Source organism: Lethenteron reissneri, chromosome 71 (genome assembly GCF_015708825.2).
Source record: "Lethenteron reissneri isolate LAM-NWPU_2019-01 chromosome 71, ASM1570882v1, whole genome shotgun sequence".
Classification (NCBI taxonomy): Eukaryota; Metazoa; Chordata; class Hyperoartia; order Petromyzontiformes; family Petromyzontidae; genus Lethenteron; species Lethenteron reissneri.
In genome coordinates, this window is record NC_083849.1 from 4,129,162 (window position 1) to 4,148,423 (window position 19,262).

At 45.7% G+C, this 19,262-nt stretch overlaps 1 protein-coding gene across 3 annotated transcripts in view; it reads right to left on the bottom strand.

Annotated features, from left to right (window-relative positions):
* Positions 1–19,262, bottom strand: part of LOC133361157 (far upstream element-binding protein 1-like) — a 64,402-nt gene that overhangs the window by 15,191 nt on the left and 29,949 nt on the right. The window contains exons 21-22 of one of the 3 annotated variants that reach the window (XR_009757334.1): positions 13,057–17,938; positions 7,222–12,361 (exon numbers count right to left, since the gene is read on the bottom strand). The exons of 1 other annotated variant lie outside the window; for it this stretch is intronic. Coding sequence is in view for 1 of the 2 variants with exons in the window: in XM_061580030.1 (XP_061436014.1) it covers positions 17,930–17,938 (9 nt within the window). In the remaining variant the exon portion in view is untranslated. Of the gene's footprint in view, positions 1–7,221; positions 17,939–19,262 lie in introns of those variants that run through there. One more of the 3 variants, XM_061580030.1, reaches the window with a different exon arrangement.

A 19,262-nucleotide genomic window follows, 5' to 3' on the forward strand; every position in this document is an offset into this window, starting at 1 on the left:
ATATACAGCAGGCGTCAAGGGGTGGTATAGAACCCACGGCCTCCTGTATACCAGGTAAGGCAGCGAACATCAAGCTACCGTGATGATGATGAGAGAGACACGCAAACTCCAAATATACACAAGGCGTGAGGGTCGGGATCGAACCCACGACCTGTATACCAGGCGAGGTAGTTAACATCTCCGAGCCACCGTGGAGCACCAGTTGAATGCCTGACATGCATCCCTCCCGCTGCTCATGATCTTTAAATTTGACGCCAGCACCAGGGTACACGAAGTGGCTTTCGTGCAACTAAATTTTCGGATGCTCTATTTGAGGACACCTCCGCGTTCCGACACTTCTTGCTAAACGTGAACCCGACACGGGGAATGTCCAGCGTGTTGCGTGGCTACGTAAGAGGTGCAAAGGGATTACTCAGGCTCGCACGATTGGCTTCCCGATAGTATAGATGGGTGCCTCAATCTATGGCAGGACACAAAGCAGGGCTGTGTGTGTGCGCGCGGAGGGCAGAGGAGCGACGCTCACAACAATGAGCAGAGTGCCGGGTGGATAAAACACAGCAAGTTGGCACAGTGGGGGGTACAGGTGGTGCATCGGCCAGTCATCTCAGTCAACCCATGGAACCTGGGTCTGTCCCGTGACCTCCTGTCAGCGGGTGTTCGACGCTTCACGTGGCCTTAACGTGCACATAGACTGGCACAAGCGCCGTCACCGCCACTTAGTGGCGAATGGCGGTTGCTGTTGTGCGCACCTTGGGGGCGTCCATAAATGACGTCACGCGATTTCGGACGATTTTTGACCCCCCCCCCCCTCGTTACACGGACGCACAAAAAGTCAGACCCCCCACAAATATGACGTTATGACGTCACAAAGCTCCGCCCCCCCTCCCCCCAAAACCATATATCCATTTTGAAAATAAAACATGCTTCAAATCGCTTTAAACTATTGTCATTGTAGTGCGTATTTAATGTGGCGCTGCACTCTGATGTTGGGGGAGAAAACATTTATTAAAAAGTCTATTTAATTAAGTAGAACGTGTTGTCTATATTAAAAGTTGCGCATTTTGATGTAACGGCACATTTCTCACCCCCCCCCCCCCCTCGTCACACATCGTCACAAATGTCTGACCCCGCCCCCCCCCCCCCCTTAGGTGCGTGACGTCATTTATGGACAGGCCACTTGGTGAAGAGTGTTGCTCTATGCCACGTGGACACGAATCTCACAACTGGAGCATAGAAAGTGGTGAGGATGATGCAGCCGCAGGTGACGTCAATCGTGAATCATCGCATCATCATCATCAATGTCGTCATCATCGCCGAGCACGTGGGGGCCATGACGTGTCGGGTTGTCTCTGATCGCTATTGCAGATACACAATATGCCCTTCTGGAATAACGTTTTTGTCGATTCACAAACAGAACACACCGCAGGCACCACTCATCGTCTCCGAACTTTATTATGTTCATTGCTGTTGTTATTGTTGTCTATTCAACCGACGGGAGGAAAGTGAACGGGGCAGACCTGGTACGTACGCTTGATTTCAGTGTCAAATATTACTGGTAGGAACGAAGTGGACCAGCCTACAATAGATTATATCGTCCGTCCGATGTCCGATTACGTGTAGCAACATCGCCCCCTACTGAAAACACTTGGCATGACCCTAGAGAGGCTTTTTGTTTTCTCTCTCTGCCTGTGTCCTCTCTTTGGAATTTTCACACTTAAATTCTAACTCAGCAATCTTTGAAATACGTAATCAACCGGGCTATGGGTTGTGTTGACCAACTCTCTGTGTTGCATTACATTACATTTCGATATTTTACTAGGTTATTTAATTTTAGTGTCTTTCTCCTAATTTTCAAGCTTGCGTACCGTACCACGTCGTCGTCCACTCATTGACATGCAAATTTTTTCTCTGCCCCCTCCCTCTCTATATTTAAGGCCTCGTCACAGAAACGACCTCTCTCTTTCTGCCGATACGTGTTCTCTCTGTGTGTCTTTGTGATGTCTGTCTGCTTGTGTGTCTGTCTATAGTTTTCTGGTTAGATTTTTGTTGCCATTTCTTTTATACCTGATGATGATTGCTTGTGTTGCAATCGAAACGTCGTAGTATGCTATTATTTAATTTATTATTTTATCTTTATACGTGACTTAACCGAAAGAACCAAAGAATAATTCCTGCAGTCACGAAAGCTCCAAAATTGACGTTCTACTTAATTAAATTTACTTTTTAATAAATGTTTTCTCCTCCAACAGAGTGCAGCGCCACATTAAATACGCACTACAATGACAATAGTTTAAAGCGATTTGAAGCATGTTTTTTTTTTGGGGGGGGGGCAGCTTTGTGACGTCATATTTGAGGGGGGGGGTCTAACTTTTTGTGACGAGGGGGGGGGGGGGTCATAAATCGTCCAAAATCGCGTGACATCATTTATGGACGGCCCCTTACGTGACACAAACCGTTACCAATTGGCCGTGGGGTAGTGGTGGCGGGTTTATCGATCACGGTGGCCTGCGGATGTCAATTACCTCGCCTTGTGTGCAGGGGGTTGTGGGCTCCATCCCGACCCTGACGATACCTGCTGCTGTAGATTTGGAGTTTGCGTGTCTCTCTCTCATCACCATCACGGTGGCTAGATGTTAACTACCTCGCCTGGTATGCAGGTTATGGGCTCGATCCCGACCCTGACGATGCCTGCTGTAGATTCGGAGTTTGCATGTCTCTCTCTCATCACCATCACAGTGGCTAGATGTTAACTACCTCGCCTGGTGTGCAGGAGGTTGTGGGTTCGATCCCGATCCTGACGATGCCTGCTGCTGCTGTATATTTGGAGTTTTCGTTGGCGCCAAACCGCGACGAGACCTCTTTGCGACAGCGTTGGCATGAACCACTCTCGCTGCCATCCCAGTAGTGGCGCGTCTCCAGCGGTTTGTCGGTCCACGAATTACGGGGGGTGGTGGGTGGCGCCATACCCGAGGGTCGAGGTCCTCACTTGGAATGTCCACCGCCAACAACCAGTGCGCTATTCGTGTGTAGTGTAACACATTCCTGCAGAGGGAGCTGCTAGGAACGTTGGGTTGCTCGGTCAATAGCCAGGGTCAACGGCGGCGTGGTGTATTCCGCAAATATGCCTGACTGTGAGGGTGGGCACAAGCCGGCGTGAGTAGGTTAAACGTTGAGTTTTATAAGGGCACCACGGGGTGACCAGGGCACCCTCCCCACCCAGCCCACCCACCCAGCCCACCCTCCCCACCCACCCAGCCCACCCTCCCCACCCACCCAGCCCACCCTCCCCACCCAGCCCACCCCTCTCCACCCTCCCCACCACTCTCCACCCAGCCCCTCCCCACCCAGCTAGTGTAGTGTATTGGGGCCGTCCATAAATGACGTCACGTGATTTTGGACATTTTGACTCCCCCCCCCCCGTCCCCTTCGTCACAAAAAGTCAGACCCCCCTCAAATGACGTCACACAGCTCTGCCCCCCCCCCCCCCAAAAAAAACATCCTTCAAATCGCTTTAAACTATTGTCATTGTAGTGCGTATTTAATGTGGCGCTGCACTGTTGGAGGAAAAAACATTTATTAAAAAGTAAATTTAATTAAGTAGAACGTGTTGTCTGTCTGTATTTAAAGTTGCGCATTTTGATGTGACTTCACATTTCTCATCCCCCCCCACCCCCCCGTCAATCGTCACAAATGTCTGACCGCACCCCTAGGTGCGTGACGTCATTTATGGACGGCCCCATAGTGCAGTGTATTCATTCATCACGCAGTCAGCGAAGGACTGCTGTGCCAAACGCGTGACCTCCTGCGACACCGTTCGCATGAACCGCTCCCGCTGCCATCCCAGTAGCGGCGTCTCCGCTGTCGCCAGCGATTTGTTGTCCGGGGGGTGGTGGGGGGACCACGGGGGAGGGCAGCGACATTCTCTCTGAGGGTGCGGTCCTCACTCGGAACGTCGACCGCCAACAACCCACGCGCGTTCTTCGAGGGGGGCTCTGCTTGCAACCCTTCTAACACACTCGTTGTATGTGGCTGGGCACTGCGTTGTTGCGACGTTTCTAATGCATGCAAGTCGAGTGACCTTTTCCCATTCTGTTTTTGTTGGTTAAACACGTCGCAGTAGGCTGTCGCGACCATGGGTTACGTCACGTAAATTTTTAACTATTTTTATTTCACCATGTGAGGCCCACCGAACTATATCGCTCTTTTTCAGAAGGGGCCTGGCAATCACAAGTCACAGCTAAACGAAGTGGCTTATCGCGTGTACATGTATAGCAGCAGTCAAATACTGTAAACGCGTGTTTCTCAGGTGCTAAAAAAAAGTTGTGAATCCAAATGGCAATCATGGCAATTCCAGTTTTACCACGATGGCCTTTTCTTATATATCCAAGTGTTAACATCAACAAATTCCATGTATTTTGAAACAAAATGATGAATTAAACGAGTAATCAAGGTTCAGTATATGTCAAAAAGTGAACACCTGGTTTCATTAGCTCAATTAAGGGAATAATTAAAATCAGGTGTTTAAATAACTAAGTAGACCTTCAGGGGTGAGTTTCGGAGGCCCCACCCGATATGAAGATCAGGAACTTTGTGAGTTTGGTCTTCACCATACAGGTGTGGAAACAGGTCATGCTACGGATCAAACAAAATGAGGTCTTCAGAAAGAGTAATTGACGCTCAGTCAATTAAGGACCACAATCACTACCCAGGAGTGGTCGTCCTACCAAAATCTCTCCAAGAACAGGAAAATCATCCAAGAGTCACAAAAAAGCCCCAGAAAAACATTCAAGGATTTGCAGGCCACTCTCGCTTTGGTTAATGTGAGTGTTCATGACTCAACTATCGGACAAATAATTAATAACAATGGTGTTCATGGAAGGATAGCAAAGCGAAAACTGCTCGCCAAAAAGAACATTGCTGTTTGGCTGCTTTTCGCCAGAGCACATCAGAGGATCCACAAGACATTTAAAACAATGTTCTCTGGACAGACGATTCACAAGTATAACTTTTTTGGCCTCAATGAGAAACATTGTTTGGCAAAAATCAAACATTGCTTTCAAACACAATAACGCCATCCCAACCGCAAAGCATGGTGGTGGGAGTGTGATGGTTTGAGCTGTTTTTGCTGCCTCAGGACCTGGACGGCTTATCCATCGCCGACACCACCATGCATTCTGCATTGTATCAGAAGATTCTAGAGAATGTCAGGCCATCTGTCCGTGAGCTGACACTGAACCGAAAGTGGGTCTTGCAGCACAATCATCCTAAACATACAAGCAGATCTACAAAAGAATGGCTGCAGAAGAAATTCCGCGTTTTATCATGGCCTAGTCAAAGTCCGGATCTAAACCTCATCGAAATGTTGTGGCAGGCGACCCTCAAATGTCCGAGTTGAAGGAGTTCTGTAAAGAGGAATGGGCCAAAATTCTTCAAATCCGATGTGAGAGATTGACCAACCGGTTACAGGAAATGTTTCGTTGCAGTCATTGCTGCTCAAGGGGGTATCACCAGTTACTAAATCTAAAGGTTCATATACTCTTTCACACATGGTTATTGAATGCAGAATCATGATGAATAAATGTTGAGTTTCACTTTGTGTCATTTGTTTAATCAGGTTATTTTGTTAAATGTATTATTAGGACTTAGATTCATAGATTCAATAACATTTTAGGTTTGAAATATGTGAAATGTGAAAATCCTAAGGGGTTCACAACATTTTTTGGCACTGTAAATGAGAGAAAAGCCGGAGAACCCAGAGAAAATTCCACGCGACCACAGGGAGAACATGCAAACTCCAAATATACAGGTGTCAGGATCGAAACCCACGACCTCCTCCATACAAGGCAATGGAGCCAAAATCTCCTTGCCACTGTTATGGCGAGGAGGTATGGTTTGTCACGTAAACAAAACATGCCAATTAGTTACTAGTTCAGCACACACGAGTTGTAAGAGTACTGTAGACATTTCGACCAGCCCTGTCAGGCGAAAGCCAGAGTTGTGGAGAAATCCTGTTACGGAGTTCTTAATAAAGAAACGGAGGGTCATTATTTTGATTAATTTATAAACGAATATTCATTTCACGGTCTTGTTCGGCGACCCATAGGTGGGTTCACGCCCCAGTTTTGGAACCGCCGCTGAGCTCGCGGTGGCTAGGGGATGTTAACTACCTCGCCTGGTATACAGGAGATCGTGAGTTCGATCCTGACGCCTGCTGTATGTTTGGACTTTACATGCCTCTCCATGTGGTCGCGTGGATTTTTCTCTGGGTCCTCTGGGTTTTCCCCTCCATTTAGATACATGCGTTTAGAGTATTTGGCTGCTATAAATGTCCACGTGATAAGCCACTTCGGCGAGCTATCAATAGTGTTTGCCAGGTCGCTTTTCGAGAGATCAATGTAGCTCAAAGTTTGTTTTAATGGAGGCTCCCTTCTACTAGTAGTGGAGGCATCACAGGTATGGATCTTTAACTTGAATATTGATAAGACAAACTCCCAAATCGAGAACTTAACTGAATGAATACACAAGACAAACTTGCTGCCTTAAGACCAGATCCCAACCATGGTCCATCCAGTGCTCACGTTGCTGCATCGGATTCCGGTTGCCAAACAAATTCGTGATAAGATCGCAATCATCACACATACAAAGTGCTTGCCACAAATTAACCACGATACTTCGCCGATCTCAAGGAGCATAAACCATCACGCGAACTCCGGTAATCCTCGCAGCAGCAGTAGCTTTTGGATAACCGTCAAACAAAGACGGTGGTCACCGCATCACTCGGAGCAGTCAGATGCGCTTCTGCGGCTGTCTGGAACGCTCTTCCAAAATTAGCAAGCCGCTGGAGCTATGCACTTTTAAATCAGCGAGATTTAAAACTAAAATTATAACCGCTTTTGGTGTTGTCCTTCCCCCACACATCCGTTAAGCACGGTTGGCTATGTAGTGCGAAAATACGAACATACCACCACCGCCTATCAAGCCACTGGAGCTATGCACTGTTAAATAAACGAGATTGAAAACTAATTTCTTTAGAACGGTCCTTCCCCCCCGCGCCTCAAATGAGCACGGTTGGCTAACGAAGTGCGAAAGTTCACTCAAATCTGGGTTTTCCTGGCTTGTGGAAGGCTGCCTTTCTTCACATAAGCCACACTGCTGCACACTGCTACAGGAATTTGCCGCAATGCATCGAAAGCTACAGAGCAAAACAGATCGAGAGAAAAATAATCGTCAGTCCCCAATTTATTGATTTCACACATGGACAGACATACAAAGGAGAATGATTTCATGTCCTAGGCAGTTAGTTCATTTAAGCATTTTAATTATTGCATTTAAGACTCGAAACATTCAACTTTAGCCAACGTGTTCAATAACTGGTAAAGCTACGAGTAAATTAAATCGCAAAAAGACTTCCTAACACTGTCCATATGTATGTGCGGTTCTGCATATTCACTTCTAATGCAACTTTATAAATTGAAATTCAGTGATCAATATCAAACAAAAAATTTTCACTCAGCATTTTTGTTAACATGCCATCGTGTATACGACTCATACTTTTAGCAATTTTGGATAAAATAACGTAAACGCAAAAGTGTTGCACGACTTGTTTTAAAATGTGTTCATGCATTTAAATAATTTTAACTTCAGTTATCTCGAAATATTTGTATGTTTTCCACCAACCTGAGAGATGAACGTTTCTGGGCAAAACCTTTTTTTTTTTTACCCCCAAGGACTCCTAAGCATTTCAAAATTGGTGTCATTTTTTAAGTGGCAATAAATGTTGTGCTGGCAAGTGTAGAAGCGGGAAGGACACAGTTGACGCTACACACAAATACTTCCACAAGCCGACCTGCAGACTCAAAAAAATAAAGGAACAGTCCTGTTGGTCTCACACAAACAATGCAGAAACACACTTCAGTGAGGAGGGCGAGTGGGAGATATAAGAGGCGATGAAGTAACCGTGCAAGGGTTGAATCGCGTACGGCAGGAAAGAGAACTTCCAACGTTCATCCAAGGGGCATTTACCACCAGCGAATGATATTTCACCACGAGTTTACCCAAGGAAAGCTTGACCGACTCGCAAGGGACCTGCTCTTCAGAGCAGGACCGACTACTCTCCCAGCCTCAGCTCTTGCGCTCGACGCTGGGAATGGGCTTCTCAAGCACTCCACCAAAAAATTTGGAATGCCTTGCCGGCAGTGATCTGGCATGCTATGGGGGGGCGGGGGCTCGGTGTGTTTAAGAGGGAGCGCAAGACTCACGATTTTATCACGGCTTTAATTGCAAAGACATTTCATTGTCTTTGCATTTTATTTGTGTAAAAATTTTCAATAGCCGAGTGGAGGTCTTATTACATTTAAGATAAATACGGTTAATATCATTGTCAGGAGGGTCCTGCCAGGTTTTTTTTGCAGTAAGGGAGCGATGGTTGCTGTGTAACAAGAGTTATTTGTAGATACGTTTCAGCTTTGGGATTTTCTGGCCCAAACCATGACATGAAATGCGTTTTTTTTCTCTTTCGCGAAATGTAATTAACCACCGCTTAAGTGTAATCGGCACAAATAATTAAGTACATTTGGCATTGGCGCCATTGTTATAGCTCAAGGCGTTGTTCATAGATGGATAGTCTGCCAGAAGGGGGTGGAGAGGGGGTGGGGGCGCTAAGTAGATTTTAATTCAGTAATTTGCAAGAAATTTTTCACAATTGGTAAGTTGTACCCATGACGCCAGCGCGAACACTCGTGAGCTTACCTTTCTTTTTTTAGAACTGTCATGGAGATAATTAATTACCAAGCAGACGGCGAGTTAAAATGTTGGTCTATACGTTGTTGATTTACTCCAACACACCGGTGGGCTGTAGTTAACTTTGTTTACACGGCAAACCTTACTAATGGGCTGTTGGGTGGTGGCGGGTTCATGACACATATACTTACGCAATCTAACCCAAAAAACCGTGATAAGTACAGTTTGGTTCTCCTATAACGTGGTGGTGGTAGTGGTTACATACCTGAAGAATACTGGTAATATATTGTTATAATATAGGGGGTAAAGCACGCAAGATACGCACGCAAGATACGCACGCAGGCTGAACAAAGACTGTGGGCACGTGGTGGGGAGAATTTAGATGTATCCAGCAGTATCCAAATGTCTCCTGCGATGATTCTACCCCGAAAAATCTGCTGCACGACCACTTATTTCTACTTGCGCGAGGTAGTTCCGTTAGCTCGGATTGCATTATATATCCATTTCGCATCCGTGTTACAAAAACCGTGTTCTCCAATTACATTCATCACATTGTCTAAATCCAATTTGCGTTCTGAAAGCGACACGCGGCGTTATAGAACAGACTGTGTACACCTCACTGGAACTGCATTTGCAACAACCAAATGGGCGCAGTGTCCATACGCAAGTGAAGGTGACGCTGCCGAGGATTGCATTCGCTTGGTGGATAATTTGTGTCGCCGTGTGGGAATTTTGGTTCGTCTTAAGTGATTTTGCTCTCTTGCTACAGGATAGTGAAAGATCCACCAGTGGACGCAGGTCACATGGACCCCTCCGTGTAATTTCCATGCTCGAGTTTTTTTTTTTAAGATGTGTTTTATGCACGCGTTTGCGTCTGCAATAATTGGTATGGGGAAGTGGTTGTGGTGTAGCGGTTAGCCCACCGTGCTACTAAACCGGTAACCTGGGTTCGATTCACGCTCATAGCCAACACCAGCGACCATATGAACTGGTCCAGGACCTCCCCGAGGTCGAGACTCGGCCTCAAATGATGCGGTGTGGAGTAAACATCGCCACTGGAGAGACAAACGTGGTCGGGTGTGGTTGCTGGGCACCCACCCATCAGTGTACCCGTGCCAAGCTTCATAGGTGCTGCTCCTCGCCAACAGCACTTGCCCCATCAGTCTGTTGAGGCTATACGGGGGATCTTTGTCTTTGCAGTCATCGGTGATGCAGTTGGACCCTTAAAAGGCGCCCAAAAACGCCTTAATACTTTGTGAGGCTGTTGCCAATTCCCTTTTTTTAGAGGTTTTTCATTTGTGTGCTGAGAAAAATCCCACACCGCCCCCAATAAAACTACACCGCACCTTTCTGGAGGAAAACGCTGCCGCACAACTGGTTATATTAGCCTGTCTGCAACCTTGCTGCACAAGCATATCACTAGAAAGGCACCAAACCATGCTGCCAAGGCAGGTGCCTAACATCATTCTCTGGCAGTGGTAATGGGCCCCCCCCCTATGGTGTAAAGAAAAGCCCTCTCCGTGCGATGCTCCCAATGGCATATACATAAAATATATGGCAAGCAGGAAACATCGACGCCTTTACCGTACGAGTCCCTATGAAAACCGGTCTACAGCTCTGTGTCACTGCTGTGCACGGTTGGGAATGGCCACACATTCTTGGTGATCGAAAATGACATGGCCACAAGCAATTCTCTTTGGAGCTGTGTACATGCAATGCTGTACACCTGTTTGTTGTTAAATCTCCAATGCTGCTGCTGCTGTTGCGTAGGTTTCCACAGGTTGTGCTGTATAGCTATCAGATGCTTTTTGGAGTTCGGCATTGAGATTTCACTCCGCACGCGAGGAGAGCCTTATCAGTTATTCGATTTCAAGAGGAGGAGCTTTCCCAAGTGTGCAGAGAAAAACAAACGTCGGGAGATAGTGCCGCTCAAACCTGAAAACGCATGGGAGAGAAAACGAGGTGATGATGATACTAACACTTCACTGTAAACCAAAGGGGGTCTCTTGTGTGTGTGGTGCAGGTCAGAGCTGTTGGCTCTGTAATTCACCATTCCACTTAGAAAAAATATATGGGCAGCTCGGAGACCAAGCATTGGAGGGGTGCCCAGACCAGTCAACCACGGGGATGGCGGGGGGGGGGGAAGCCATAAAGCCCGATATGGTGGTGACCACAAACCAAGAGCGGGTTTGCCCTTTACAAGCCGAGGTGCGGCGGTGACAAAACCGAATTGGCCGTGACCACCTCCTGGGAGGGACGTGGGGAGCCCCGCTGAAGCTACGTTACTTACACGCATCGCGAAATTCCCCGTGCGGCTTTGCCCGAGGTCTCGCTTGTTAAAACGGCGTTATTCTAAGGCACGATAAGCAAAGTCACAGGGCGTTTGAAGATGATACCCAGCTGCTGCCCTGGCCACTATTTCGCTTTCGGTCCGTACAAAGGTATGGTGCATCTGTCAAAACTTGCACTTACTGGTAGCGCACGCACACACATGTATATATTACACATGTATACACATCATGTATGACAAAACCTTAAAATACCGCAACGTGAAATATCCAACCAAATACCCATAACTCAACATGCACACACTACATCAACTATTAACGCAACTGAAAGACATTCAAATTGGCTCTAGCTCTACGAGGAGTTTCAAAAACACTGTGGAACTAAATAAACATTACGACTTTCCATCCAGTAGCACAAATGCGAACGATTCATTGCTTTTAAACTGCCAAGTTTAAAGATTATCTGAAAGACTCGCAGGCACGAACAGGTCACAGCCAGAAAGGCTGCCGTCAATTTTGGTGTAAAATTACCAAATAATTTTGATAACTGGCACAATTCACAAAGCTGGGTAGTGGCACATTTAAAACTTAAGAGAACCAGGCAATGCATCTGCCAAGCACTGACGACAATTACTAACTTGATGGGCACGTGGGATTGGTCCCCCTGAGGTACGAGGGCTTGGGAAAGGAGGAGGAGGAGGCATTGAAATGCACACAGTAGTTAAGGAAGAAATAATCACAAGTACTTTTTTTTCCGTTTACGAACTTTTCGGGGGCATATATGCACAAGGCATTTGTCAATAGTTATTTTTTTAAATAAACACTACAAATAACATTGATAAAAAATAAACACTTGCATTATTGTAAGCATATTAAAACATATTTGCTGTGGAAAGTTAGCATTTTCTAGACTATAACAAGAGATTTTAAACCGGAAGAACTGGACATTACTTTGAAGATCTAACATTTTACATACTTAAGACAAGCATGAAATATAAAATCAGCGCAATTGGAAAATACTGCAACAGCACTTCAATAATACTTCAAATGGCAACAGCTGTATTGCACATTATAACTGCAAAGACTTTTTAAGAATCATACATTACAGATATTCAATTCGTCACTGGATAATTGCAACTGTTAAAGATACTCTACATAGACTATAACGGCAAGATTCAATGCACACTGTTACGAACAATGCGGCATAAACATTAAGGCGGCGGTGTTAGAAATGCACAAGTATGATTGTGACGATTAACTTTTGTCGAGTCCATACTCACAGAACTCCCTATGGGGGGGGGGACGGCTCCAAGATTGGAAAGCTACTGCAACATCTGTGCCAGAACAACAACGCTCGCTGTGCCATCGCGACTCGACACCACAGCAGCAGCACCACCACCACCACGCTGACCCGAAGCCACTCTTTATCACTTGTTTTTAAATACTCGTCAATTGAAGCAGGTTTTTTTAAAAGAGCAATGCGGAGGGGGAGGGGGGAACAAGCCAACACGCTCGTATGCATTCACAACGATGTTCGATCTTAAAATCTTCGATTAAATTTAACGAAAAAAACTTTTGGTACTTGGCGCATGTGAAAAGCAACGCTTTGCAGTCTCTACGGCAACATAGGCAAAACAGCGACATTCTAACGTGAAGTTAAACAGGACATCAAAACACAACCTGCCGAAACTTAATGACAGTAACTATGCTCAACCGAGCGGTCATGCTTTTAACGGCACATCACTCTCACCTTGATGCGTAGATGGCTCAAAGGTAAATTAACAAAACTGGACAAGATCTAAAAAAACATCTATGAAATACGTTAAAGCGTTTCGACTTGGCGTCAAACTGAAAGGTAGCAATTTCACAGTTGTCTTTGGCCACACAGACCACTTAGGAAATGGAATGAGACAGCAGCATCAGGCTGGCGTCACGGCAAACCGTTTATCAAGTTATAAGTTGCGTGACGGAAATGATTACGAGCTAACATTTGTTTAAAAAAAACGTCAACCAGGTGACCACAACTCACCTTGAGAGAAACTTGAGAAAACAGCCTAAAAATGGAATTGAAGAGACCAATTGAGATGAATTGTACTGACGCAAAAAAATATGCAGTTACTGGAATTCGACTTTTCTTTAAGATATACTTTGCGTAAAAATGTTTTACTTACACCGATCACAGGCAACAGCATTAAACTAATCTGTACGATTTCCGCTGACGACAGCATTTTTCTAGTGTAACAATATCTACTTTCATAGGCATTGAAACAACGTACTACTGTTCTCACGAAATTAGCACTATGCATTTGAAAGACTTTGGAAAATATTACATTCGTCAAAATTAAACTCTCTGAATAAGAGAAAGCATACATTGGAACTACGATTGCACTGCATGCTGTATATATGAATACATTATATTGAATACTAAAAAATGCACAGGATTCCAAAATATTGTAAACAAAATCTGAAATTTTAAGTGCACATGCATACGTTTCAAAAACTGTCCTGCATTAAAACAGCAAATTATCGAATGCATGTCATCAATTTAAGGGCACATAAACAAAAGCATTAGTGGCCTTTGTTACCAAATTAAAATACTGTGGGGGTAAATTAAGCTATGATACTCACCTCCCTAAAAAACACGAAATAAAAACAGAAAATAAAGACTATAGTTAGTAATCAAAGCATTGATACACTGTTGACTTCAGCAATAACTAGTAGGTAATATTAAATGTGAATATATCTAATGTTAAATTGACTGGGCAAGACACTTTATACAAAAGGGCTAATAATGTAAGCAGTGGTAAGGTAAAAATTCACAAAAACTGTAGCATTTTTCTCAATTAACTGCACGCAAAACAATACTGTGACTAATTCAAACTATTAAGCAAACTACTGCCACTTTCAATCAGTCACAAGCATGGCATTATACTCAAAGCACAATGACATTGTCGAGAAATTAGTCATAAAAGTCTGCAAATAACTCCAACATGTCAATAATTCTACAAAATGGCATCAAAATGCATTCAATAAGCATGGAACTTCGGTCACAATTATCTAAATATGCATCACAGAGTGTTAAAATAAGTCCGTCGCTTTACACCAAGTCCGAGGCACGAATTAAAACTGTAGAATTGGACAACTGTAATCAGCGGCCGCGACGCATAACCACTTTAACGCCGTCAATGTTTTCAAAACGTTAAAAGGGACGCAGAGCGACCCGTCAAATACTCCAAAGACGTGCATGGGGCTTAAGTTAGCGACAGGCACAAATTACTCGCCGGCGTGAATTAAAAACTCCAGACTTTTGACGATGACTGCAACCAAGCTCGACGCTCAAAAAAGCGGAGTGACAAAACTGATTTTAGCGCGGCAGACAGTAAAACATCACATCTCCGATTAATTAGTACGGTCGGCTATGTACGGTGTGTGAAAGTTCACACAAACATTGGATGGATGTAGCATAGCTAAATTTGGAGCCACAGTGGCGAGACGTTACCTCCCTTGCCTGGTACATACAGGTCATGGTTTCGATCCCGACCCCGACGCCTGTTCTCCCTGCGGCCGTCTGAACTTTTCTCCGGATCCTCCGGTTTTTCCCTCCACATTAAGTCACAACATCAAGTGTTTAAAGAGCAATTGGCCGCTGCTATAGATTTTAAAGCGACGAAAAGCCCACGACGTTGGGCTGCTATCGTTTGTGATAGCAAGGTCGATTCTGATAAAAGATACACAGCAGCTCAGGGGGCCTTACCTGGTAAAATAAGAAAGTTTATTTTTAGTTTACCTGGAAAGAGGCCAAAAGCCTGCACTAGTTGTGGCTACAGAGTCCCCGATAACCCATTGTGGGGGTGGGGGAGAGGAGGAAGGGGGGGGCATCATCGCCTGTTTCAAGCACGTTGCCTCCACTGGAAAAACACTCGCGGCACACGGGCGGGGTTCGAACAGAGAATCACTTTGCAAAGTGGAACATAATATAAAGCTTTTTCAATTTACGTTTCGGCATGAGGGCCGCGTAGTTTCTTAGATGTTGCTGAGCAGGAGGCGAAACACACGTTTCTTTTGATCATTTCCTACATGAGTGTGTTGACATGTTAAGTTTAAATCAATGAATTTCAATCTGGTGTCCACTATTAAGATTGGGGGAATTCACTGTTTGTATTACCTGAATCATGAGGACCAACATAATTATTGTTACTAGTTCCTTCACATGACCAATGACAGTACATTAAATGCTCCACAATCTTTACACATTGAGTTGGGCCCACCACGATTCGATTGTCTACAGAGAAATCGGCAAGAATTAATTTTTCCAACTCAAGCGGCCACCCCATTTCTCCTCGAGTCCATGGACGAGAGCGATCGTAAGCTGTACAAAGACAAGCCACTTGTTGTGCATTATTCTACTTGTAGGACCACGAGTTAATGTCCTCGAGGATAGCCCAATGCTGGTGGACACGATGGATATCTCTCTCGTTAATTGACGCTATCGGAAACCTTTCGTTTAACATAGGCTTTTCGCTGGGTACGGTGGAGTGGCTTCGCATAGCTCACGGATAAGCCACACAACATATACATGCGCCCAAAGCTAAATTAAGTGCTCCAAATGTCCCTGCAGCAGTTTGGCACGAGGAGGCTCTTGCGTCTCTGTACAAGGCATCCCATTGTCCTTGTAAAGGAGAACATCATCTGTCAATCCAATTTTACGACTGATTTGGTGATAAAATGTCTACACGTGAGATCACCAACACCAACGTTTCACCAATAGAGTTAAACTTAAGCTCCTTAATAAACTGTGCTCACACACGCACACATACGTGCTGCATATATAATGCTCAAGCTATGTCTAGACTTTACAAGGCAAACAAAAGCTTAGTAGGAATCTTAAAAAAGCTCGCACACATACATGGTAAGGTAAAAACTTTTGAGGCCAATTTTGCAACCGGCGGCAGCGGCATGGAAAAAGACCTTTTACGCGTTAAAACGGCCTCGGAAAGAGGCACAAGGCACATCGCATGGCAGGAGACACGCACTGGAAATGACTTAAAACACGCTGCAGAGAAAGACGAAAACGGGAGAGACCTCACTTTAATAGAACGCAAACACACTGCACGGAGCAGGGGGTGGTGGGGGGGGCAGGTAACACACCGCAACGTCACACAGTCGCAGCACCGCCAACGAGCACCGACTCGGGGGGGTTAAAACCGGGGTTTGTTTTGGGACAAACATATTTATTCAACGACATAAAACGCATCATACACACAGTCGTGTCACATTCTTTTTTTTGCTACGGAACCTCCCAGCCCTTGTCTGTGTGACCGGTGCTGCCGCTCTGTCAAGATGTGGTGCGCGGTGCGACTGCCCCCCACCCGCCCATGGCGCCATTCCTGAAACTGTTGTCCCACCGTATAAAATGTCAAAGGTTGAGGTGGTGCTGGATGGACAAGGACGTGGAGGGGGGGGGGAAGGAGAAATGAAAAGAAATCGGCAAGAAAATAACACCCTAAATACAAAAAAAATACCTCAAAAGAAATCCCCGTGTTGTAACCGAGTGGAATTACCGCGACGTGTGGCACACACGGGCAACCACCCAACCCCCCTGTGTGGCTACTCTATTGCTCAACGAAGTTGAAATTAAAAAAGGTAAAAGGTGGGGCGCCCTGCAATTTCCTGCTGCTACCTCTGCTGGCAAAAGGGGGAAGGGGAGGACACCTTCCACCGGGTGTATTTTGGTCTACTCCTCAACGCTGGCAACACGTCTTGGGGAAGAGGTGGGAGTAACCCACACACTTTACTCCACCCACACAGACCTGCCTAATCGCCGAGTCGGGAGATCGCAGATCGAACCGGCGACCCTCTGGATTGCAAATGCAGTGCGCGTTAACCATTACAGCGTCCTATGCGGGCGCGTGTGCACACTGCGCGCGTTGTGTATTACTAAAAACGGGATTTCAGTTGGAATGTTTAATAAGAAAAAAAGCCACTCTTAACCAAGGTTCAAAAATCCGTGCCTGACAACCCAGTGCTGTCCGCCACAGGTTGGGGGTGGGGGCCTGGGGTGCACTAAAAGATTACGCTGCATAGTCTCCTAGACGTTGCATCGTCGGTAGTTGTACAACCACGCACGGTGCTGTTGGCACGACGTCCGTCCGTTTTTGCTTTACTTGACAGGGAGAAGCTTCTATCAAGAACCGAATAAATGCACGAGAGAAAAACTGATGGGGCGGCGGGGGAGGGGACGTCGGGTTTCCAAACAGCAACGAGTTAAACACAACCCGACAAGGCATCGAATGGGCGTGGGGGCGGGGAGCTAGTGTCGGCGTGAAAAACCTACGCGCACAGATTTACTACACCACGTTCGACGGTGCCTCGCACTGCAGTAAAAACACTGCCGACTGCCAAAACAGAATTAGGGTTTAGGGGATCACGCGGTGTAATGGACGAGTTCACAGGGGGGAGGGTGGAGGGACCACCAAAACGGGGGGGGGGGGGGGGAGAGAAACTTGAGGTGAGGGATGGGGCTGCCTCTTAACCCTATTGCTAAGAACAGGCAAGCAGCAGTATCTTGCACTACCCACGCGTTTACCCCCTTATCCGTCCCTTCCCCATCACAAAAAATAACCTAATGCTGCTCAACTGGTTCACCGAGCATAATGCCGATAACAAGAGAACGAAGCAAACGCTGGGGATTGAAAATTAACGGTGCTGTGATAAGGCTTCCCCGACTGCATTTTTATTCAAACAGATGTTTTCTACAGAGAAAGGGATGAGGGAGGAGAGAAGCCCCAGCATGGTGAAGCGTGTAGGTGTGCGGTGTTTGTTTTTGTACACTTTCTATTTTTTGTATAAAACTGCAATCCCCAAACGGCGCGCACATCAGCCAACAGCAACGCCCCCAAAATCTACTGGCCCTGCACAACACGAACACACACACACACAAGCACACGTCATTAATGCAGCGTAGTCGATGCGGGAGACACGGCGAGGAGACACGGGGGGGGGGGGGGGGGGGCAGTGTGGCCCTTGGCATCTCCATCTGCTCCAAACTCTGCACACACACTCTCGCACCACCTGATCATATCACGCACACACGGGTTAACTTCTCTTGCTAGGTCAACTGTCGCCACACACATCGGAGGGGGACATCCTGTTACAAGCAAAAGCTACTGTTGACAACGCGACGTCCTCCTTTGCCCTTGATCATTTGCCATCAGACGTTGATGGCAAATTACTCCAGCTGTGTTCCTGCTCATGCATTTGCAAATAATTTCCAGCCACTGCCTGTAAGCGAATATTAATAGCATCCCATAAAAACGCACAGAGACAATCCTCAAGGCTTTTATACTTGTTTGAACCCAGGAACAAACCTGATTCTTAAGTCTTTTTTTTCAACGGTATCCTGCCAAAGCCTTTTAAAAGTAGGGAAATAATATTGTCATGTGTAAATCCCAATGGCGTTCAGGAGATCGATTATAATCAATATATATATGAATTATCCGGCAGCTTCAGGGGGAAAGGAGGTACCGGATTTTCAAAAACGGCAGGTAAGCACTAATCAGTAAAGCATTAAAAAAGCTTATTTCTGCACATTCTTAGAAAACATGTATTTAGTTGTTGTGTATGTTTTTTCGTGTTTCCATTTGTTAATTGTGAAATTGGCATGCCTCCGATGGCTGGGCCGTCTCACATTGACATGCCAATCTCTCACATTTAGGTACAAAATCCTACATAAACTCTTGTTGCAGCAGCTCTTTCTCCTACGACAGCAGTCCTCCTGCTGTTTGTTTCACACCTGATGACGGTTGCTTGTGTTGCGATCGAAACGTCGTGATCTATTATTTTTACTCCCTACGTGACTTTACCGAAAGAACAAAAGAGTATGGATTCCTGCAGTCACGAAAGCTTCAAATCAAGATTGACTACTATAAAAAGTTACTGTATTTACTGTACCGTACTCACTACTTAAATCTCGGGGTCATGTACGTACTACTACGCTCTTGTTTCAACAACATGTGTTTGACGATCGCCGGACTGGTTACAGCCTTTGGAAAGGTTCTTCCCGGGACTGCCGGATAATGTTGTAAGCCGGATAATCGCACGCCGGATATGAATGATCAACATTCATTTGCAGGATTTTGCTTAGCATTGGCATGTTTTCACCAAAACCAATTGCATTGTACGAGTTTTTTATTGTTTAGCTACGGAAGAAAACTCATGCTGGACAAGGGGAGAACA